Here is a 25184-nt window from a genome sequence, read left to right on the forward strand (position 1 = left end):
CTGCTTCAGTTGTGCTTGCTGTGGAAAAAAACATGTGAAAACCATCATAAAACCCAATGAATTCATCAATCAAGTTGTTTGTACTGTGAGCGACTTACTGTAAGTGCTATATTTATACACCATATATTGGATGATTTTCCACATATTGCACAAGTTATGTGAAACAAGGATGGTTGCATATTTGAACTGGGTGGATTACTGAACAAATGGCTGACTTACTGGCTTACTTTATGGCTAATTGGTTGTCTGTAAGACTATCCTGTACTGTGTTTACAAGGGTAAATGAAGGACATAATGATGATCAAGCTTAGAGGCTGGGTATGAATTCAATATCCACAAAACTGGAGAGGATAGCATAAATACCTGTGCACTTCCTGGACTACTTTTAGCCCTACCAAGAGACGAGCAAAGGATTACTAAGCCTAATTCCTGGTACTCTTCTCATAATGTGGATTACTGCTCTATCCCTTCTTTCCTCTACCCTCTAACCTGAACTCCTGACCCGCAGGCATAACCTCTGACTTGCATCTGACACTACGTTATCTCCTAGACAACAGGCTTTTATCTAACACTCTTCCTGTGTAGCATAAGCAGATAGATTTGGAAATGCAAACATTACCTGGAAATTACTCTTTGCTGTTGATGAAGAAGAGGTCAAGGTTGAGGGTGGAAGGAGGGCGTGTCTGGGAATTGGTGTATGCATGAACCTGATTGGATGCTTATATGTGAGTGTGTGCATGTGCATGCATGACAGAAAGAGAAATGGTGAAGGAAAGAGAAAAAAATAGGTGTCCTGGTGGCTCACTTAGCTGAAACATGTACCATATAAAAATCTGGGTTCACATCTGGCCTGGGGCTTTCATCATATGTCCTGGATCTAGTCTAATGGCTCAGGTGTATGCGCATGTGACAGACTGTGTTTTGTGTGTGTCTGTGCATTTCATTTGAAAAATGAATAATTTTATGTTTTAGGTCCAATGTGTGCAATATTTTTCGGACAGGTCGTGCCTTTTTAAGGAACCCATTTAGTTCAATTAGAAAAACACTCTTCACCTTTAACTTCTGACCTTGGGTCCCCTGCACCCAACCCTGTAATGTGTTTTTGTACTTTCATAGCTTCATAAGAAGAAGAAATACAATTTTGACTAACAGGCTGAATTAACGGCAAACGAGCAAACGTGATGGTAGGCTTGATACAACAAGAGACAAACACAGGGACAGAAATGTAGATGGACAAACATAGAGACATAATTATAGACAGAAAGTCAAAATGGAAGCCAACCTTGGATGGTGCGTTTGAAGAAGGCCTTGCAGGCCTCACAGGATGCCACTCCATAGTGGTATCCTGACGCAATGTCCCCACACACCAGACACAGCCTCTTGGGCATCGAATTCAACATGTACTCGCACTTAATCTGTGAATCTTCCCCAATAGTTGATGAACAGTCCTCATAACGCTTTGATCCAGGGCCACCAGCAGGACCCAGAGGCCCTGCATTGGAGCCGTAAAGGCTTGGGGAGTCTAAGCCATTGGGGTGGCCGTTCATCGTGGACGAATAGGAGCCTGAAGCGTCACTGGAGCCACCAGGGGAGTGATGGTTTAGACTGTCAGTCAGGGAGGCAGGACTAGACGGCTCAGTCTTTATATAAGAGGATGGACAGTTGGACTCAAGGTGGCGCTCCTTACTGGACATTCTGCAGAGAAGCCTGAGGGAGTGAGACAGGAACAAACAGAAGAACAGAAAGAAATATTACAAGAAAATGTAATGCGTAAAATGTAAGAAAAATCATGGATATTTATGAAGGAAAGAGAGTAAACTGAGAAAAGGAACGGTTAGAGGAAAGGCAGAGCTAGAGGAGAAGAAAAATAGATACAGTTAAGGCAATGTTCAATGAAAGAAATTCATTTTTTGAAAGTCCAATTATAGCAATCATTTGTTCTGATGTTGTTGTATTTCCTCACTGTCACTTTCTATGATGGATTTATATATTTTCACTGAGCCTGGCAGGTTCTATAAATGACACACACTTGTACACACACAATCCATCCATCACATTTGTTATTCTTTTCTTGAGCCAAATGATAGAGGGAGATGTGCAGAGGGAGTAAGAAGGGATGCGGTAATAAAAGAGAGTAAGAGACTTAAACACAAAAAATAAATTGATTGTTTTACACATAGTTCCCCGAATGAACCACAGAGTAGCAGAGAAGCATCTATAGTACCACACAGTCACACAAACACATGCACATGCTTGGGGCGGACGGTCATCCGTCACTCTCCAGTCAATAGCAGCTTGTTCTACATGAGGGTAATCAGTAAGCAGCCTTTCTGCTGCTCAATCATCCCAAAGACAGCCTCACACATACATGACGCTCACATACACACCCACACACATACACAGTGACAGTCATACATGGTGATATTCAAGCATACACTGACATATGCAGCATAAGAAGTTAGGGGAAGCCATGCAATACAAAACTGTATAAAAAAAACTACATCTCTACTAATCAGTGCTGAAGTATTACTGTATTCCTTTCCTCATCTCTTGGTCTTCTCTACTGTCTCTCCCTTCCTCTATTCTGCTTCCCTTCCTTTCCCCCTCTCTCCTCTCCTGCTTTTCCTTCTTCCTCTCTCTAAGGAGGTTGACTGGTGTCTTGTTAATGGCAGTTGTAATTAACAGCTATCTTCTCTCTGTCCATATCGTTCTATCCCTCCCTTTGTCTACCTTACTATCTATCTGCCTGTCTCCCTATCACGTCCTATTCAGTGCCATCTCTCTTTCTCTCTCTTCCCACTCTCTCTTTCTCTTCCTCATTGCATTACCACTCTCTATTCCTCTAACCCTCCCTTCTCTCCCTTTTCATTGTTAAAGGCAGAAAGCACAAAAGGGGTTTTTAATTAAGGCAGGATGCTGCTAAACGAGGGGCTTCTAAAGTCCAGTCGGCCTGTAAAAGATCCCTGTTCTACAGGGACCCATAAAACACAGACAGCGCCTTAACAGAGAATGGAGAGCCAGCTGGGAGAGGGAAGGGTGGGGGGTGGGGGGAATGGCTATAGACAGGAAAACAGGTAGGCAGACAGACATCCAGCCATAGCAAGAGACAGACAGAATGGAGAAAGAGTTGGCTGCAGTAACTGATGATAGCCAAATGACAGACAGCAGTTTCACATCTGAATTGTTCGGTTTTTAATGTGCAGCAGAGCTTTAATGTGTTTGATGAGCAGATTAGACAAAGCTGTCCTCTTCCTTTAGCCAAACCTACCTAAATTCTGTGCTTTTTTTTAGTCAATTTTTCCTTTCATAAAGTGACATGACATTTATAATGTACAATACTTTGGCCTTTCCCCCTCTTTTTCATCATATATTTTATTCCCACCACCACTTCTTCCCTCCCCTCCCTGCAGGCCTTCAGTTTGGAATGAGGAGGACGGTGAGAAAGGTTTGGACACAAATCAAGAAAGAGGAAAGGAGGTAAAAAGGGATAGAGGGAGATGATGGAGGGATACCGAAGGAGAGAAAGAAACACATATAAGGTGCTAGAATAAGCAAGGAAGAAATAAATGTGGGAAAGAGTGATGGGATGATGAGCGATCGCACAGGGTTGTCTATGTTCTAGCAGAGGGAGAGAAAACACAGTGGTGACAGAAAAAGAGAGTAGACCCATTTAAGTAGATGATGTGATGGTGATGATTTAATCTCTCCTTTTTCACTCTTTATGCTCTTTTGTGCCCCCTCCCTTCGACCGTCAATCCCTCTGAGTACCATTAAGTGAAAGAGTTTAAGTGCCAAAAGATCTCAGGCGCTTTTTTCCTTCTCTCTCTCAAATTCTCATCTATCTCTCTTTCCTTCTCCTTTTCCATTCCTCCTCTTTGCCCCGTCTCTCTCTTTTCCTCTATCATCTCTTTTTCCTCCCGCTCTCACATCTTTTCTATGTGCTCTCTCTCACTCTGCTTATAAATGAAAAATAATGGCAGTCGAAGGGGGAGGAATAAAAAGAATAAAAAAGAAGACATGCGAGCAGGGGAGAGGAGAAGAGGAAAGAAGATTAAGAAATCACAGCCAGTGCGCTGTGCCGAGCGAGAGGTTGAATGCATTTATGTATGTATGTTATCAGTATAATTATGGCGCTATGTAACGACGGCTCAGTGCTGAAAGAGCAGTCTTATTGTGCCTGTCTGCTCTTCAGATGAGTGTGGAGGGAGAGGGAAGGGGCTGGGTCTCATTTTTAGTATCAATTCTTTATGTTTTTAGGTGTTTAAAGAGATTTATATAAAGAGGGAAAGGCTTGAGTGTGTTTCTTTTTCTTTTTGTATTTTCACAAGGGGCTCAAAGATGTGAGCAGTGTGTTATGAGATGATTACAGTAAAACACAAAGAAGAGCAGTAATCACATTTTAGTATTAGGTGTTTTGCGTAATTCTGTTACAGAAAAAATGTTTTGAATTTAATTTTCTTCCTGTTATTCTGTACATTTTTGATATACTTCAGTGGAAGCGCACCATATTGTGACATGAGATTTTTGCTTTTTGGATTGCATGAATTATGCATAACAAATGGTATGAAGCTTTTTTCTCAAATTGTCATAAATCACCACAATATTTTAACAACATTTTGTTTCATCGTTCTTTTACTAGATGTCATTTAGATTTATTTCTTTTGTTAAATTGTTAGATGTTTTGTATAATTTCAGTTATTCACTTATTACAAAGTAGACAGATAGGTTAATTTTAGCTTCACAAGTGCAACAGCAAACAAAAAGAAGGTAGTCTCATCCAAAATGTAATTTTTTGGAGTTACAAAAGTTTTTTCAGCTCTCTGAAATAAATAAAATAAACAGTTAATTCACCTAGGTTTATATTTTAGGATTAGTGCCCATGATAAAGGAGACACAAGTGGCTGTTTAGTTCTTGCAGATATCAAATATTCAGCAGGCCTATCTACCTGTCCCTTACTGAGGGATAACTCACACACAGACACACACACACACGCACACACACCAGAAAGATTACCACCTTCACTTGTCTCCATTTCCAGCTCGATCCCTGTCATTTTCTCTTTCTCTTCATACCTATTTCTTTTTTTCATTTCTCACTTTTTGAAGGCACAGTGACTCATGAAAGAGAGATAAATATGGGGTCGCGTGGAGAGAGAGCAATGGAAAGAATAAAATGACATCTAAAAAAGAAAGAAAGGAAAAAGAAGAATCTTTTTTGTCTGTGTGTTTTGAAGGAAGGTGGGCCACTTTAGTATGACAAGCTGTCATTAGAGCGGTGGGCTGATGCAGCGCCCTGACAACTGGCAGGGACAAACATACAATCATCGTATTAGAGCAACTACTCTCTGCCTCACTCTGTGCTCTGTGCTGTTCACTGTGTGCTCCTTTAGTCTGTGTTTCTGTGTGCACTTGCACTCTTTTATTATATACAATCTTTGTACGACTGCCTCACCAGATGGCAGCCATAAACACAAACTGATCCTCAAACAACTCCAAACTGTTTTTGTCCCGCCCCAGGTTAGAGAAGAGAAGAAAAGAGGAGAGAAGAGGATAGAGTGGTGTAAGTTGCTGTGAATTGAAAAGAGGTTTACAACGGACAGTCTGGGTGTCATTTCAACATTCACGTTTCACTAACAAATCAGAGGTTTGTTCATAACCTGTCTGACTGTCTGACCGCTCATGTTGCTTGCCCTGCTGGACTCGATGTTGCCATGTCACTAGATCTCAGCAATTACATCGGTGAGTAAACATGTTTTCGTAACAAATAAAAATGACGGTCAAACAACCAAAATATGATTGAAAATATAGAATTTTTACATGACAATTAAAATACATTAAAATGTGAAGCTAAGATGTAAACATTTAGAACATAAATTGTATTCTAACAATGAAAACTGCTTTTATAATATATCTCACTCTCTTAAGGACAAACAAAATGCATTTGACTACACCTTGACAAACTTAGGTGTAGAGTAAAGAAGCATCTCACGGCCCTGACAATATTTTTAAAACCAAATTCCCATGAAAAAAAGCCATAAAAATGAGTAGAGAAGGATAAGAGGAGAGAGGAAAAAGAGAGCGGAAAGAGAAGTGGTAGCAATAGAGACAGAGAAGGGAGAAGTGCTGACAATGTAGCTACCACGGGTTGGCTAATACCTTTCCATCACACCAAGCATTGTGCTCTCGATGCTGATAAGAACACACAGTTCAATAAGCAAAAAGGAAAAAAAAAAGAGAGAGAGAAAACCTTACACAATTCTATCTAGATGATACCGGCAATGCTTTGGGAAAGTGAAGGAAGGATGGAATACAGAAAAGAAAATACATTGAATTAAAAAAAATGGAGTAAGGAGGGGAATAGGAGCAAAAATGCATTTACATTTCCATAGTCAAATGAATAGAATGATTTCATCAATAGACTGAATTGCTTTTTCAGCTCTCACACCTCTCTGTTTATTTTTCTTTCTTTGCTCTGTTTCTCTCTCTCTTTTACTCCCCTTTCAACGCTGTCCTATCTGTGGAAGGTTGTTGAACTGCTTGTCAGCTTGTTAGCTCGATACATACACTGGTGAGTATGCACACACACACACACAAAAAACACACACGTAAACTTGACTTGTTAGCTGCACATATCGGTTCAAAATAAGTAGGTTAATGCTGTTGGGGTTAAAAAATTACAGCGAGAACATATGCTCTATTTTCTGCTGAATTATTGGACTGGGAAAAAACAAACATAAAAATGCATACAAAAAAAATCTTTTTCATGTCTGTCATTCTGTGTGCCATTTTCTGGGTAGTAATTGAATCTGTGTTTTTACATGTGCATTAAGTAAAGTCTGTGAATAGTTTAAATGAAGTGAAATATAGAGAGAAAATAATCTGTGTGTTGCTGTGTAGTGTTGGTGTGTGTTTGTGTGAGTGCATGTGTTGCAGGTTAGCTCCATAAACTCACAGTGTGTAGATGATTATAGTTGTTTTCAGGGAGAAAAATGAATAAAATAAGAAATAAAAACTCACGCAGCGACAGTCAATCTAAACCACTCTCCCTCCCACTGAGCTCTCTCTCGCCCTCTCTTTCCTGCTCTCTTTGGGTCTCAATCTCTCTCTTTCTGTCTAGTCGTTTCTACTTCTCACAGACAAACACACTATCATTGCTTCTCTGTCTTTCTTGTACTTCCACACCCTGTCACACACACCACCTTACACCCCACACAAATACACAAATGCACACACACACACACACACACACACACACACACACACACACACACACACACACACACCAGGGAGCAGATCAATTGTTACAGTGTTAGTCGGGCAGGAAACCTGTAATTCACTTCATTGGCTGCAGAATAAACCCCTGATTACATACAATCAATGTGATAATGGCTAAAACACATTCTGCCCAATGGGCTGTCGGACTGTAAAGACCGGCAGAGGAGAGGAAATGTGAGTGTGTGTGTCTATATTCCTGAGCCTATATGTCTGTGACTGTGTGTGTGTTCAGACACTACGACTCCTTCTAGATATGAATTTTAATGTAACAAACACAGACCTACACACACCTTTGCTGTGCACAACTATCCACAAACACATACTCAGGTGTGAAATGTATTGGGTAAGACTTACAGTGGCACACTAGAGGGGCTAAAGCTGTTATGATGCATCCTGGGGTTTATAAAGTTTACACACACACACACACACACACACACACACACACACATTCTCTAGATGTGAATGGATAAACAGTGGGAGACAGCACACACAGGGCAGGCTCAGCCATACACAACTGATTAAGAATTATGTGCTTTCCAAACTGCAGACTGCAAACTATTCAGGAATATCATGTTGAGTCTGGTGATATCAATGCATTTCATGTGTCTTCAATCATCACATAGTGTTGTTGTTAAAACAGTTTCATGTACATTCTTCTTTTTTCTTTTTTTTGGTTTGTTCTTTTCTTTTCTCATAAAAAAGGTGATTACATGCCACATTTTTAAGGGAATTCCTTTTCCTCTCAAAGCCTTCCTTGGTCTGTATAAAGGATGATTTAGATTTGAGAGTCCGACTGCGTTGGTGTAGTTATTTAGGTGGAAAGATATGAAGAGGTTGAGCTTGTTCAGAGCAAAAACGTCAAAGCAGTGCACCGTTGTGTGTGTGTGTGTGTGTCAGATGGGAATCTTGATGATTTAGGTCATTTTCTTGCAGAGCAGTGGCTGATAAGTGTGTTGCTGCCAGGCACTATCTTTGTCACCATGTCTCTCTCTCTCTCCTTACCTCTCTCTTTGTCTCTCTCTCTTTGCCCCTCTCTCTTTCTGTCTCCTTTATCTGCTGTGTGTCATTGTATTTGTAAGGGTGGTTGTCTACTGTAAGAACAGTGCTTCAAACTTCTAAAACATCCAGTATGTTGCACATCAGGAGTTCAGTTAACAGTTAGTCGACTTTCGACTATATTCATGTATTTATTTGCTAAATAATCAAATACATAAATGACTGCAAATTAGATGTCTAATTTGGTTCTATTTTGGAATTGGCAGACTAAATTGTGCACCCTGTACTTGTAGTGACCTCCAGCCTTTTACTGGAAAGGCTGAAGAGTGGAAATCAATAAAATTACTGAATGCATCCTCTTTTTAGGTAAACCTTTTATATAAGATACTGCATGTGGCAAATGTGAAATTACTAATCCTCCTTTTTCTGAAAATATGTAATGAATAATACATACATAAATATTTAATTTGTTTAAATGAAATGCACAATAAATTTCATGTCACTGAACACATTCATACGGCTTATTCACCTGATATTGGCAGGTAATGTTTGTGCAGGGGTATAAGGGAGACACATTGTAGGCTGGTTCCTTTATAAAAGAAAGGTCATTGATCAAGGTTAGTGTTCGTCTCTCATTCTATGTGTGTGTATGTGTGGATTAGCTGTGTTATCGCTAAGCATTAGGGGTGCAACAGCCCTTCCAAACACTTACCGACACTTGCCATTGTAGCAGGCACACATGCATTCACACACCCAAACACACACGTACACATTCGACCATTCGTGTATAGTGAGACATACAGCTCTCCTACACTCTCTCTCTCATACTCAGACAGACCTGGGCAAGGTGCCGTATCAAATGAAATTGCGCAAAAGTATAATAAAAAAGTGTTTAAAAAAACAAAATATCCCCCATCAGATTAAAAACACATTTTATTAAGCAGATGGTGAAAGAGGATTTCCACTCTAGTAAATATGACAGGGCTTTCAAATGTGACACGGGAGGGAGGCAGAGAGAGGGGAGGGGAGGAAGAGGGAAACAGACAAGGAGGGAATGGGAAAAGAGAGTGCAATGCTGCAAAAGAGAGGAGAGACAGAAAGAGAGAGAGTATGCGTGAAGTTAAGTGGGGCTCGATCTGAGAGAATGAGGGAGTGGAATAAAGGAGAAAAAGAAATGTGGGAGAGGAGAGGAGAGGAGACATAAGTGAGTGAGAGCGTCAAAGCTGCATTCTTTAAGCAGATCAGATTTGTGGAAATTGGGCTGTCACTACAGGATTGTGATGATTTACACCTATCCATCACAGGGAGAGAGAGAGAGAGAAGCAGAGCTAGAGTATATACAATAATGCACAGCATCTGTAAAAATTGAGAAAATCCGTCCTAAACAGGCTGAGTTCACTGCTTACTTTTCATTTCAACATTCAATATTCTATAAATATTACATTTAGAAACAGGAAGAACACTTTAAATGTTTTGTGCATATTACTGATACATATAAAAATGTAGTGATTGGAGATTCAGCCAGTTCATTACTTTTGCAATATGATTAAGTGACAGGTACAATGGGTCGAAAGAAGAAAGTGAATGTCTGGATTATGACTAATAAATAAAAAATATCCTCCCACATTACCCAAATGTATTGATAATTATTTGCAAGACCCTACATAAATACATTTTACAGTTTTACATTGTTGCATGTTTTGAACTGAACTGATCTGTATCGTCACCAGCTGCTGTTGACACTCCCCTCTGCCTCCTTGCCTGATCTTCCCTCTCTTTCTCCATGGCCTCCTTCCTCCCCCTCTCCCTCCCCTCACTGCTGGCTCATGCACCTTACTGCCTCGCTCCTGGACCATCTGTTAGGGAATCTAATTCACATCCAGTCATAATCAGGTTTGCTGGAGTGCCCACTGTCTCTGTCTCTCTGTCTATCTCCGTCTCTTTCTGGCCTGCCTACCTGTTTCTTTCTGTCTATTTTATATTCTGTCTTTGATTGTCTATCATTCTTAGTTTTTTCTATTTTTCTACAGTGTCCATGTTCGTCTGTCTCAATTCAATTTTGTGTATTTCGACATTTCATCAACATCTTCCTCTATATTTTCCTTTCTTTATTCCTTCCCATTCACTTCCTCCAGTAAAATCATCTGATCTTGTCACTGTGTGAATTTTTAGGTTTTGAATAATTTGGTTGCATTACAGTATAATCCACTGACTGTCCACTGAGTGAATGTCCACCACTGCTCATCTTTGCAGCACTGGCTTTGCTTTCACAGGGTTTTTCAATTTTGCTTTCTAAAAACTCAATTGACATTGCATGGAAAAATGGGGTGCTGCATCAACACAGCAACTTAACTGTGCATGTTTATGCATGCGTAAAGTGTATGTGTGTGTGTTTATCCATGACTGAGAATAAGGCGAGGTGAAGGGGGTGGAAGTTAATGAGAGGTGAGTGTCTGAAACCCTCTTTCTCTCTCTCTTTCGCTCTCTCTCTCTGCTCCAGCAGTAATCCTCTTCTATAAATCTGCAATCCAATCAGCGTTGTCCACACACACACGCACACACACACACACACACACACACACACACACACACACACACACACACACACACACACCCACACACACCCAGAGCTGTTGGGAGGCCCATCTGTGTGTTAAGGCAATCTGCTTTATCATTATGATTACATTGGGCTCAGTTTACAGCAATGTGTGTGTGTGCGTGTGTGTGTATTCAAGCGCACCCTGGCGGCCTGACATTAATCACATTCCCATGGTTTGATGGCCTAAATAAAAATAGAAATAATATTGTTGCTGTCCAATGAAAACTGCAGATCTCCAAAAAGAAAAAAAATGGAATTTCTTCAGAATTCAAAAAAGTTTTCATCTGAGCAAAAGTTTCAGGAAACAAAGCATATGAAAGTTTTAATTTTATTTTGATATAAAACAGTTAAGGTTTTTGATGGATTTTATGAGCGAATGCCACTCTCAGTGGTAACAACAGAATATTTAAATACTGTTACAAATTAATAATAATTGACATGCAATTTTGAAATGTATATAAATACTGTTTAATCACAATTAAAATTGGAGTTTTTCCCCAAAGGTGCATTGTGTGTGTGTGTGTGTGTGTGTGTTTGTGAGAGTGTGTATGTCAAATGTGTGGCTTTATCCCATCAACACATTTGGAGGTCAGATATGGAGGGAGTGTTCATGTGATCTTATACTGCATGTGTGTGTATACAAATGTGCTCCTTCTACTGTGTGTGTGTATGAGAAAAAATGCATTTATGTATGTGTGTGAGAGGGTGAATTGAGGTGAGGTGACTGGTATTTACCTTCCTCTTTACTATGTAGTTCCTAATTATTTATTTTGTTTTTATGCCATTTTTTAATTTTTGTTTTTTAAAGAATCTGCCCTTTTTATTGAAGACAAGTTGACATGTCACAGTAGGAAAAGCACATGTGTAAATAATCACATTAATGATGGCTGAGTCCCATTTAGCTGTTTCAGTTTCAGGGTCCTGGTATTGTGCATGTTGGCTCACTGTCACGGCTTACTGGGACACTTGAATAGAATCGTTAATTGTTAATGTTATTAGTAACACCTGTGCTTTTCCTACGATGACAAGTTTAACTGTCTGCTGTGAAAAAGGCCTACAGTATTGTGAACATATTGTTAATGATAAACTGTAAATGAGGAGGCCTTTTTGTTCTGATTCTTAACATTACATATTCCTGGTATTTCAGTATTTCAGTAAAAGTCTTGAGACTCATTCTGAAATTATGAACTTCAGCAAGAAATTGTTATTGTTACTATTATCTGCCAGCATAGTTTTGACAGTTAAATTCACAATTACAATATCAACTGTAGTGTGTTATAACTTGGTCCAAAACTTGAGCCATTGCACCGGAAATAATTCGGAGTGTAGCGTGTGTGATCTATGTGTGTGAATGTAGTGTGCGACTTCAAGCCATGGCGTGACTCCCTAGCCCCTGGCAAACCTTTACACCTCTCATTACCAGCCTTCACTGTCTGCCAACACACACACACACACACACACACACACACACACACACACACACACACACACACACACACACACACACATATACACACACAGGCACTCACATTGTGCTAGTAACACTCCTGTTCGTGATTGGCTGAGAGTCTGCGTGAGAATGGCTTGCCAGACCTCTAATTGGCTTGACCCAGGCTAACCCTGAAATCCTATTGGACTAAGACATCCCAGTCGACAGTGCACACGGGCGGGCACACACACACACACACTAAAAATGAAAGGGTTTTACAAAATCCTAACAACGCACTAATCAATAGTGTTCTAATAGTCTGCAATAATACAACAACAATAACATAATACATGATAGTAATATTCACTTAGGTAGTCATGTCAGTTAGTGAGCTCATGCAGCATAATGTTTGGTCATAAAAAAATAACATCCAGAGAGAGACATGACCGCTGACTAAACATGTCAAATCCTTTTATATTCATCAAATATGAGCACTTGGCATCTAATAATGTCCGTTGAAATCATTGGCAGTGCTTGGTCACAACAAGCTCAGGTGAGAAAATAAATAATAAAATCTAAACATAGAGCAGTAAACACACTGGTCACATACTGTTGCTCATTTGCATATAATAGTGCAATAAGCCTGCATTACGCCAATTATATACAAAACAGATACTTACAATTACAGTTTTGCAATCTGGGCATGTAGCTCTATTCTTATCCAGAGAAATTTAGAATGATGAAAAGACAGAGAGAGGAAGTTGCAGAGAGGGAGGAAGAATACGAAGAGAGAGAAGGTGTGTCTTTGTTTCACGCGTCACACATTTGCTGTGTTTTAACATTAAACAAGCAGCATATTTACAGTTTATGTTCTAAAAATGGACCGTGGCAGCCCTCAGTTTCATGTGCCTCAATCAACACAAACCTAGAACTGGTTTCCACTGGAGAACTTTAAAGTGAAATTTCACTTTGCTCAAAGCTTATCATGCTTTATTCCACATGCAGATGGCATGGAGGATTACTGTTATAGTTAAAGTGACTGTCCTTCAACCAAATTATATGATTTTAAAGCCTCTGTGCTGTGATGCAGTTGCACTGCTGAAGTGTCCTTGACCCAGGAATTGAATCCTGCCTTCTTGTGATACCCAATATATACTGTAGAAATATAACAAAACAAAGATAGTGCTATAGGTTAAGAAAAAAAATGTAGCAGTGGCCACAAGGGTTATCCTGGTATTATTATTTAAAAAAAATAAAATTTGCTTTTGGACACTGAGTAAAACATTTTGGGAACTATTAGTAGTAAACACAGCAAAAACTATTAATAAGAGGCAGATCAAGAGGTCCTTTCTCCTCACTTAGTTTATACTAGTTTGTTTTTTGTAAATGTAAACCAAATAGAGACTGGAATTAAAATTTTAGACTGAGCCACTCTATGTACAACACCTTCTCCATGCCTGTTGTCCGTGATGATCAGAAATAATTAATTAGGGTGTGTTATAACGTGCAATCTTAGCAGTCACTCTAGCAACCCATAGCGAGGGATTTTTAAAATTGAGAAGAAAAAGAAATCATACTAACACATCTAAAACTAAGAGACTGCTAAACTTGCTTTGCTGATGGATATACTTTTAAAAAGGTAAATCTGCTTGACACAAAAGCAGAGCAGCTTATTTTTTTAATATTATATTATTATATAAGACTAATCTAATAACAACGTATATGCCGAAAATGTAAAATACACTTCGGTCAGTTTGAACATATAGCTGCTGCCATGGAATAGGGAAAGGAAGAAATATCTGAATTAGGAAATAAATCAATGAAAATTAAGAAAAGACACAATATATATAATCCTCATATTTTAATAGATTAGAGAGAAAAGTTTCCTCTCAGCGCTATCTCTCTCTCTCTCACACACACACAGACAGACCACTAAAACACAGGCTTTTGATGTCTCAAAATGCGTGCCTTTTCTTTCTCTTTCATCTGAGGTTTATAGAGGTCAAGTGTGGCTTTTGTGTAAAACTGAACCTCACACATTCATAGATTCTTTTTCTTTTACGTTTTTCGCTCTTTCTCCCTCCCTCTCTTTTCTGTGTGTCTTTGGTCCGTTTGTCATTTTGTCTTACCTGGGGTTGTAGAGGGCATGTGCGTCTCTCATGTGGTTGGCCTCTAGTGGATCGTAGCTTTGGTGCATCCTCCAGGCGCCAGCGCCACATTTACTATAAGTTGACTTGGAGTTATCTTCACTGCTGCTGTTCACCAATGGCCCCTTCGATAAGTTCATTCTGTAGGCAGGAGCAAAGTGAGAGAAGGAGTTGTGAAAATACAGCCAGTGCAACAGAAAAAGGTAGAAAAACAGCAGGTGGGAAAGAGCAGCTGATACATGGCCTTTCTTATGCAACTTGGGGGTGTTTGATTAACTATCAAACTATTTTACTATCAAGTAAAACATACAAAATCTGTTAAAAAAAAGACGGAAAAAAGATCTTAAAATGTAAACACTAAAATAGTGCAAATAATGAAATACAACTTGAAAAAATGTAGAGAAAAATTAAATGTATAAAAAAAGGCAAACTAAGCTTTGTCTTCTTTTGTTTACGTTAACTATTTCTCAGCACCAGAATCTAGTTTCCTGTTTCAATTCAAATGACGAATAAAAACTACAGCATTACATAGTAATTTAAAAAAAATTGAAAAACAAAAGAAAGGTGAAGTCTACAATAAATGAATTGAATGGAGACGTGTTATAAATGTAGTTAATGCACCCACACATATTCAAACATATACATTTTGCTTGTCTGTATACCTGCAGTAGATATACCAAACAGCTACAGTATACGCAATCAGTTACACAAATATGCAACTACTTAGCACAGACAGGACAGAGACAGGTAGGTATGCAGACAGTCAGACAAACACAGTCAGGTTTGAGGACACGTAGAAAGACAGACTGACGCACAGGCCGACATGCTGAGAGCACCGACAGGCAGACTTACAGACAGCTGTCAGCCAGACAGGCAGATGCACAGAGGACGGGTTGTGATTTTAAACCAGTACACAAGACTTTTGTCCTGGAATGTGTTAACATATTTCTGTCAAATACATCCGTCTGTGTGCACATGCATCGGTGGATGCGTCATGCTGCTAATTGAAGCACACCCTCATTGTGTTTAACGTCAGAGGAGTTTTACCAGTTTTAGCCTTGGAAAAGGCTTTCAGACTGAGGGAATATAAAAGTACAAGCACCGGAGGAGGGACTGCTATCCGTCAATCAAACCCAGCGCTGTCGTCAGGGGAGGAGCTGTTGCCGGGGTGATAAGGTCACCGTGGGCAATAGAATCAAAATCATCCATTGCAAAAAATAAATTAATTAAATAACACCGAGTGAGAGAAAAAGGGGACAGTACTTATAGCTGACGTCAAAGAGGAGGAGAGAAGACAGGGGAGAATCGAGTGGGGCTGTTGGGAAGAAAAGCACTTTATTACATGCTGACCAAGTCTACAAATTGAAATAGTAATACTTTTACATCGGTTTTTGAAGATACTGACTAATCTTTTCACACCAAACCAAACCATCTGGGAGCTCTTTAAGCCATGCAATGGAGCTAAATAGTTACTTGTTTCTTTTCAGTAATTGTTGTTTTGGTTCAGCTGGATTTCTCCAGTCATTACCACATTCCTGTGTGTGTGTTGTCTCAGACGTATTGTATCAGTAAACAGAGCAACTGATAGACACATGTTTACCACACAAACACACACCACACAGATATTTGTGTGTACGTGTGTGATGTCCCACTGTGGGTTCCTGTTTAGGTGAGGGCCCTGTAGACAGACAGGTAGACAGACCAATCACTCGTCTGACAGCCACCCCACCCTCCATCCACAGAGCTGGGTTGCCTCAGTGAGAGGTGGAGGGCCAGGGTGTGTAATATGTAGGTTTTAGTTCCACTCTGGTGAATAGGAGGAATCGATATCTTGCTGCTGCTGCTGCTGCTGCTTCAAACACTTATTGGCTTTGGTTGCGGTGTCACAATGCTATATAGACAGGCAACACTTAATACTGCTTTTTTTATTGAGGAGTGTCCTGGTGTCACATCCAGGTACATCCAGTACCATGCACACATGATGTTGTTAGTTTGAATCCCCATCCCTGCCTTTCCAGTCACAAAAATGTACAGTAGAGACAAATAAAGAGGAAGAAAAAAGGGAGAGATTCAGCTGACATCTGAAGGGTGATGTAACTTCCTTATTTAGCTTTACATCCTCACTACCATGAACCATGAGATGCAATTTTAGAAATAAACAACCAAGTAAATCACTATTACAATATTTTAACTAAATGGCAAAAAGCCTTTTGGATTTTGCAAAAATCACCTCCAGTCTGCCACTTGCATAAACCCGGAAACTAAAACTGTTAGGGATTACAAAGAGAACATTTTATTACATTATACCTTATATGTCATGTCATGTCTAGTCATTCCAGAAGATTAAATTTAGGCTAAAGGGCATCTCAAAATCAGCAGACAATAATTTAAATTGGGCATTAACGGTTTGTTATTCTAGTCTATACAGGAACATCTTACAAGACAAAAAGTACAATACACACATGGTATTGTCACAGTACTAAATATGTATAAAGTGGAAATTAAAATGTAACAAATTAACAATTTTTCTCTACTTGAATAGATTCAGATTATTTTAAGGAATCTGTCATTTTAAGCATTTAAAACCATAAAATCACTTACACATAAACATGAATAGCTCAGGTCATAAATATTTATATATGTGTGCAAAGCATAGAGTATTAACCTATGTGATTCTACCTAACCTATTTCACGCTCCTGTCAGTACATGTAAGCAGCACCAGCACACACAAATGCACACACACACACACTCACATTGTGGATGTGAGATAGTGTGTGTGTGTGTGTGTGTGTGTGTGTGTGTGTGTTTGTGTGCGTGTGTAAAAGTAAGGAGATCGTGGGTGTCTTTCTGATGCTCAGTGACTCGCTCATGTGTTGCTGGCCCATCTGTGAACAGAATGACCATGACACAGAATGCGTGTGTGTGTATGTGTGTGTGTGTGTGTGACATGGTGATGCAGTGATTGATGAGACAGTTGCCATTCTTGCTAATGCAAAACGCACCTATCTCTAAAGGGAGCAAATGCCACAACACACACACATACACACACAGGGCTGCAACTGCCCTATCTAATTACCCCTCTAGTCAGGGCAGTGTGATGTCTTCCAGTCACATATACAATAATTATCCACAAACATGCCTAAACGTAGCTTAATAAACAAACACAGTTGCATAGGTGACATATGAACACTGATAAATGCCCGAACAACAAAAAACTAAGGCAATATTTGCAGGGTAAAAAAACGAGGAGATCCAGCCCACCTGAGTCCACCAAAGTGAAATAGAAGAAAATCTGTTTTTCTTTTATTCTGTTCACGTTCTTGAATCTTAACAATAAAACTGTGACACTTGATTTTTCTTTCATTTTGTTTATTACTAGGCTCCTAGGCGGTAACAGAACACAGTATATATACTGTTAGTTACTCTAGATAACAATGTCAGAGAATTGTTAAAAATGTAAATTTCATATCTGCATGTGTGATATAATGATGACAGATTTGTAAAAGTCTCATAAATAGTCTGACAAAGACATGTAAACATTTGTGTGTGTGAGTGTGTGTCGGGGAGACATTAAAATGATCAGTAGATAATCACAAATACAATGAGTGCAAACATAAATATTTATATACAAATGTGTGTGACTATGTTTCTCTGCGCGGGTCTGCACGTGCATCGGGGCAGGTGGGGTTCAACGCAGCCTTTTGTGTGTCTGACTGGATGTGTGCACGCGTTAGCGACGGGAGCTGTTAGCGAGGCAGGCGGCAGATGGGCTGTCGGCCTTAATAGGGACTGAGCGGGTGCAGAAAGGTGACAGCTCCGCAAGGGAGGGGCGTGTGGGGAGAGACGGGAGGAGTGTGTGTGGGGGGTGAATGGTGAAGGAAGACGTGGATAAAGGGGAAATGAATTATCTGTGGCGGTCAAGAAAAGTGCGGATCAGCTGCGAAGAGGAACGCACCTCTTGAGGCCAAGAAGTGTTATAATGTTTAATTTATGAAATATAAACATCTGTATGTATACATATTTTGACACCTTGTCATTTCTGTGTAAAGTTGCCAATGCCAAAAGTATCAAACGTCAGCATTACTTCTACAATTACACGTATAGAAAATAGACATAAAATGAAAAAAAAAATGTTTCTGAACATGGAAAAGCTGCTCTCAACTTCAAACAGCACCACAGCATACCTGAAAGGTTTTAGAAGCTGTGGGCATTTCCGCACTTCGAAATATATAAAGTGAATCTCGTCAGATATGTTCTCGTCAGATATGTTCTATAGTTTGTTTATATTCGTGTTGGAAAAATCCAATTGTGGTGATCCTATTTGAAATCAGACTTCTGCGAAATGATATGAAAATGTATGACAATGTAATGCGCTGCTAGTTTTCACAAGTACAACTTAAGTCATTTAAATCCGCACCTGCGCAGGCACAGAGTTAAAACACACAATAAAAACACACACAGAAAAAGGGCCATACCTACAGATTCAGTGTTACACATGTGCGCAACAACAACTGTGAATATGTGACTGACATGTTCACACACGTGCACAGTTCTGTCTCAAAGCTGAATCGTTGGGACAATCTGAAAGAAACAGGAACACTGTCAAGTTTTCGCTCTGTTGTAAATGAGCTGTTGTAAGAGAGTTTCCTCGAAAACACCACAAATGTGAAAGAGATAATAAACTTTTATATACACATTTCTTATCATGCATTTCACACAGACTGTCACATATTACGTAGCAATTTATTTGTATTTGTACCAATTTATTTGCATTAAGAGAGTAAGTTTTGCATTTTTGTTTTTGTAATAAAACAAAACGCTCAGTGACAACTTGAAAGAGAAAGAAAAAAACTTTAAATCATTCTATGACATTAACCAAAGTGAAGAAAATTGCTATGTTGCAATCGTTATTTGTTTCAATAAAGTATATATTACATTTTAAAGTTATTTTGGAATATTTTATTTCTTATGGTGCTGAACTTTTATATATATATATAAAAAAAAAAAAGTTAAAAAAAAAATCAGTTAAAGTTTGGGTGCAATAAATAGTTATGGAGCAAGTAGAGGAACATTTAAAAACCTTTTTTAGAATTTTCTCCTTTCCCTTTATCACAAGAATCCCATGAGCGTTACTTTTCAGTGTATAACTGCTGTTGCTATAAAGGCTTCTCAATTGTTACTGAATCACAGTTCTCTGATTCAGAAAAGATGTGCTTTTGTTATGCGTCCAGATGTTTGAATATATAGTGAATTTAGTGTGGATGCATAACTAGTTTTGGATATATTTGTGTGATGGTGGAGTTTCTTTGTCACGCGCATTTGATGTTGAAGTTGGTAAATTACACCAAAGGAGATGCCAAGTGCACAGACAGAAAGAGAAAAAGGAGAGAGAGGCAGACTAAAAAAAACTAAAGAGAGAGGTGGGGTGGTGGGCTGGCCTGTCATTCTCTCCCCATCAGGCACACACATGAAGCATGATGGGAGGATGAGAGGAGGAATATTTCACTGTCAGTCGGAAGGCGGCATGGTCATTCATTTCTTTCTCTCTCTTTTAGTATCTATCCATGTCCCTTTCTACTGTATCTTTCCCCTTTTGTCTTTTTGAAACCCCCCCACACACACTGTCAAAACAATGACAATTTAATCATACTATACAAGGCCTGGGCATGTAGAGGGGGAGAACTATCCAACCAGCCAATCTATAGGGCTCTCCCCACGGACACAGAGGAAGAGAGAGAGAGAAACAGCAAAACAGAAAAAGTGCAAAAGACAGACAAGACGTTTGAACCTGCATCATTTTCTCAATCCTCTTTAACTCACGGACACACACTCTTGCACACCCACATACGCACACACATACACGGCACCTCTCCATCTAAATCTGTTCTATTGTGGCCCAGTCACCGCTGTCTCCTCCCATTAGGAGTGAGAGGCAGCATTAGAAGCCCTGAGCACGACACGATGGGCACACACACACACACAGACGTATACATCTCTCTCAGCTACACTGCTACATAAAGTAGAAACGTCATCAAAGTAGGCTTGAATGAGACAGAAAAGTCAGCACGTAGCAGTAAGAAGAGTAATTCTTAGTCAAAGCATAAATGATTTGATAGATTGTGATAATAGTAATAATAAATGAATGCACGTTTTGATGTATGGATGATGGAACATGAAGAATGAGCGGATGAGCGGTGTGGAGAGAGGGAAGGGGGGAAGGATAAGAGATGAGAAGAGATGAGCGGTGTTGTCTCTCACTATATATCACTCTCTCTCTTCTTTCAATCAGCGCTTTGGCATTCAATCACACACACACACACACACACACACACACACACACACACACACACACACACAAACGTTTAGCTTCACCGCCAGTGTGGTGTAATGGCTAATTGCAGTGAGTGTGTGTGTGTGTGTCACAGCTGGTACAGTCTCTCTTACTGCTCTTTCAACACATAAAGGCCGGCACTGACCCATGACATACTAACTCACACACACTCACGCACTGCACTGATGGATTGAGCATAAATCAGAGAAATTCACATCATCAAGGCCATACAAATGTGTTTGTGTGTGTGATGGTGTGTTTTTAATACCTGCATATGTGTGTGTAGATTCAAATGTACTATGAATGTGTAATTGCATTTTTGAGACAATTAGGCTACTTTTTAGCTGCAGATGCACAAAAAATGTGTGTGAGGGTGTGTGTTTGCATGCATGTGTGTGTGCATGCATGTGTGCGTTCATGCGTACATGTGTCCAGCGGACCCCTAAGTGCTGGTGTCAGACAAAAGCAACCCCCCCCTCCCAAACCTCCTTCCCACCTCTCGCTGTCTTTCTCTCTCATTGCATCTCTCTCTCTCTCTTTACGGGACTAAATTACCACTGGAATGCCCGGACCCTTCACATGAGAGAGGCCGCCGTATGCGTGAGTGAGTGTGTGTGTGTTTGTGCGTGCGTGCGCATGTGTGTAGGCTTAGACAATGCAAAAACTGACAGACAACAAATGCCGTAGGGACAGACGGACAGGCAAACAGACACACAAAAAGAGGAACAACACCTCCTTATACAGGCCACCAATAGGTCACACACACACACACACACACACACACACACACACACACACACACACACACACACACACACACAATGTGGACAGGCAGGCAGGCACGAACCCATGCATGACAACAAAAAGATGCAAATGCACACGCACACACGCTTACACACTCACAGACACACACGCACAGCCAACAAATCAGTGCAGCACATATTGACATGCTTTGACAGATGAATTAAGTAAATGATTTTATAAGGAGATTAAAAGGATTTTAATTTACGCAATCTCTTTGGTCCCCCCCGTCCCTCCCTCCAGTCAGCTTTACCTCTCTCTCTCTCTCTCTCTCTCTCTCTCTCTCTCTCCCCTCTCTACTGCTTTCTCTCTCTCATGGACTGAGAAAAAGAGTGCACGAGAGATAAAAAGAAAAAGGCAGAGAAAAATATAATAAATGTGTTTAATTTGTTTAGACGGGAAGCAAGCAATATTTTCCTTTCATTCTCATTAATTCCATAGTTGTCGATCTTCTCTTCAACGCAGTTTTAAACAACAGCAAAGGCACATTATCATTACCTTTTTAAAGCGACTAGGACATTATTAGAAAGCTGCATTATTTAGGGTTTAGTTAAAAAATAGTCTTAGTTCAAAACATCAGCAAGTGCTAACAGAGTGTAAGCAGAGTGAGAATGGTCGGCCTTCAAGTTTCAAGAATGAGATTTTCTTCATTAATTTACCTAAATTACGTTATGTCACCGGGAGAATCAGAAACAAACAAATCATTATGAAATCTTTAAAGTCAAGGTATTGCTCCAAAAATGACCTCAAACAATGGAATTTTCTGTTGTAATTGCTTTCATTGCTGCCTTGACACAATAAGATGCAACACTCTGAGACTTGCAGGGTTAAAATTGAGCGCTCTCTTGTGCACCCGATTAATCATTAAATCGGTTCAAATAGCAAATAATTATCACTAAAACTAAATGATTTTGTGTATATTTTTCTGGCATGTATATATTTAGTGTGATGAATTTCAAATTTTCGTCAAGGGCACACTTTGATAGAATGCAATTTCAATTTCATTCAGACTTCATTTGATTGAACAGAAATTTTGATCTTTACTCACAATCACAAACAATTTATTTGCATAACATTTCCATGTTATTAAAAAAAAATTTAATCCAGACAAAAATTACAATTGAAAATAATTCTGACTGGAATAATTATTGCTGCCTTGTGTTTCTCTTCGTCTCTCACACTGCAAACCATTGACTGAATGATCTGCACGGCCGCTGTGCAATTCTCACCACGCGTCTCTTTCACACCCACTGACAAAAAACACCAAATTCACTAAAGTCACTGTAGGAAATATATCTTAATGATATGCAAATGGTATGTATATGGTGGCATGAGGGGAATGCAATTATGTTAACAGCTTAAGCAGTACTTGTTGTTATTATTATTATCGGTATGATCATCATTATCCCTAATATTTTAATTAGTGTAGGAAAGCAGTGCCTGAGAGCAAAGGAGGAGAAGCCTGAGCAGAGAAAAGAGAACGGTGGATGGATGGATGGATGAAGGAATGGACAGACAGACAGATGCAAGAATGGACCAGAGGGTTTTCTAAAATATGTGAGAGCGGTCCCAGCTTACGTGCGCTCGCAGAAACACACACAGGTAAGGCAGTATATTCCACTGCTAACTGTGTGAAATGAAAGTGCGTTTTTCGGTCAATATATTTCTGCTTCATTTCTGAACACAGCTCTCATGCTGTACACTTCTTCACCCATTTTGGACCAAAACCTGGTCAAAAGTGTTCACTTGTCTCGTCTAATTCACAGTTAAAAACCAGAGTTTAATGTTTTTAAACCTGACTGGTTGTTGGTTCTTACAAAATACACCACGCTGTTTTGCAGTTGAAAGACCAACGCACAGACTCTGTTGAGATACAGTGTACAGGGTTGAGTCCCTATAGTGGAAAATGTACTGAATTCAGACTTTGCTCTGGACATCCAGTCATTTGATTTACAAAAGGAAATCAGCATGCTCAAGCTGTTCTGAAGAGTCTTTGTTCAAATCAAAACCTCAATCTCACCAAAAGCTTGATTTATGACATTGCACTCATATTCAAAAAATAATCATTAAAAACCCCTTAAGGATTCTTTTCTTATCATCAATGTTCCAGTAAACATTATATCGTGCTCTTTAGACATTTGCAAATGTCTATTATTAGTTGCAAATCTAATCATAACTGAAACAAACTATCAAAAATCTGTTTCTACAAATGATGAAAGACAAGTTCAGTGGTAAAGAAATGGTAATATTTTGCCAGCTGCCCTTTTTAATTAAAAATGTTCCTCTCTAGTCCACTGTGTAGATGAGAGGGTCTCTGCATGTAAAAGACACACACACACACACACACATACACACACAAAAGGTGAGACAGCTTCAAAGCACACAAAAAATGTCAGTTTTCTTTAAAAATGCCAATAATGTTATGTTTGGGAAACACATACGTATATCATCCTGCAACGGCCTCTGCTTTGACTTTGTCTACCGTAAAGACACTTTAACTGAGGCTGTGATTGAGTGCAACTCATTTTAATATATTTACTATAAAGCCATGACCACTTTGAACAAAATCAGCCTGCACATATATTTTTATTTCTATACATATTAATTAATGCAAATTTGACAGTATCAGTGCCATTGTTGAATTCATGCCTACATGCAAAGAGCGTGCAGTCCACTTACTGAATTACACTCATCACTTCTGAGAAATCCCTGTTTTACTTTGTAATGTTTGAAAAAGGACAAAGTGTGTATATTGGTGTATTTACTACTCTATGAGCCTGTTGTGTATTTTTATAAAACGCATCATGACACGCACACACACACACACACACACACAAACAGTTAATCTGCATTTTGAACAGTGTCTTCAACACACACCTAAAAGAGCAAAGTGTTAGCGAAAGGAGCAGCTCAGCGGCACTCGCTTGTGTGTGTGTGTGTGTGTGTGTGTGTGTGTGTGTGTGTGTAACTGTCTCTAATTCCTGTTCGGGGCCACACGCTGAGTTGCCCGTCTGAAATTCTACCTCCTCTGGCATTTAAGAGCGCAGCTCTCCCCCTTTCCTCCTCCCTCCTCTCTTATGGGCCCTCTTCCTCCCGTCTCTCCACGTTATCCTGTAACCTCAGTGCCTTGTTACTTTGCTGATTCTCTGCTTGGATGAACACGCGTAAAAACACACGTGCACGAGCATAAACCCCTGCACAAGCATACAAATGCGTAGCTATATGCTGTTTTGTCCTGAGAACAATTTGACTCATAGTAAAACAATGTCTTAAAAACAGAGAAAGTGAAGGAGAAACTATGTTTCTACATTATTGATGTGTGTTTGTGTGTGTGTGTATGTGTGCAGGTGTGTTTGTGACTTGCTCCCAGGTGGAGTGACAGAAATTCCGCTCCTCTACCCACTGAGTAAGAGCTGCTCTCCGGATACTGCAGCCACACACACACACAAACACACACACACACAGACAGTGAACGCGTGCTACCTGACAGCAGAAACAACCTTGACATGGTGCTGGCCACCTCCGCTGCATACCAGCACATGCACACATACAGAAACACTCACATACACACATACTCATACACAGTGAAAGACAATGGCAATGAC

General features: G+C 39.6%; 1 protein-coding gene across 9 annotated transcripts in view; it reads right to left on the reverse strand.

The window, feature by feature from the left end:
• The window catches only part of esrrga (estrogen-related receptor gamma a), a 150583-nt gene that overhangs the window by 53931 nt on the left and 71468 nt on the right, over nt 1-25184 (reverse strand). For 8 of the 9 annotated variants that reach the window (XM_044200868.1, XM_044200861.1, XM_044200854.1 and 5 more), the window contains 2 exons: nt 14429-14587; nt 1283-1707 (listed from right to left, as the gene is read on the reverse strand). In XM_044200868.1, the coding sequence (XP_044056803.1) occupies nt 1283-1707; nt 14429-14586 (583 nt within the window). In that variant the 5' untranslated portion in view covers nt 14587. Of the gene's footprint in view, nt 1-1282; nt 1708-12979; nt 13063-14428; nt 14588-25184 lie in introns of those variants that run through there. The other variant, XM_044200877.1, reaches the window with a different exon arrangement.

This window comes from Siniperca chuatsi, linkage group LG1 (assembly GCF_020085105.1).
Source record: "Siniperca chuatsi isolate FFG_IHB_CAS linkage group LG1, ASM2008510v1, whole genome shotgun sequence".
In the NCBI taxonomy this organism is placed as follows: Eukaryota; Metazoa; Chordata; class Actinopteri; order Centrarchiformes; family Sinipercidae; genus Siniperca; species Siniperca chuatsi.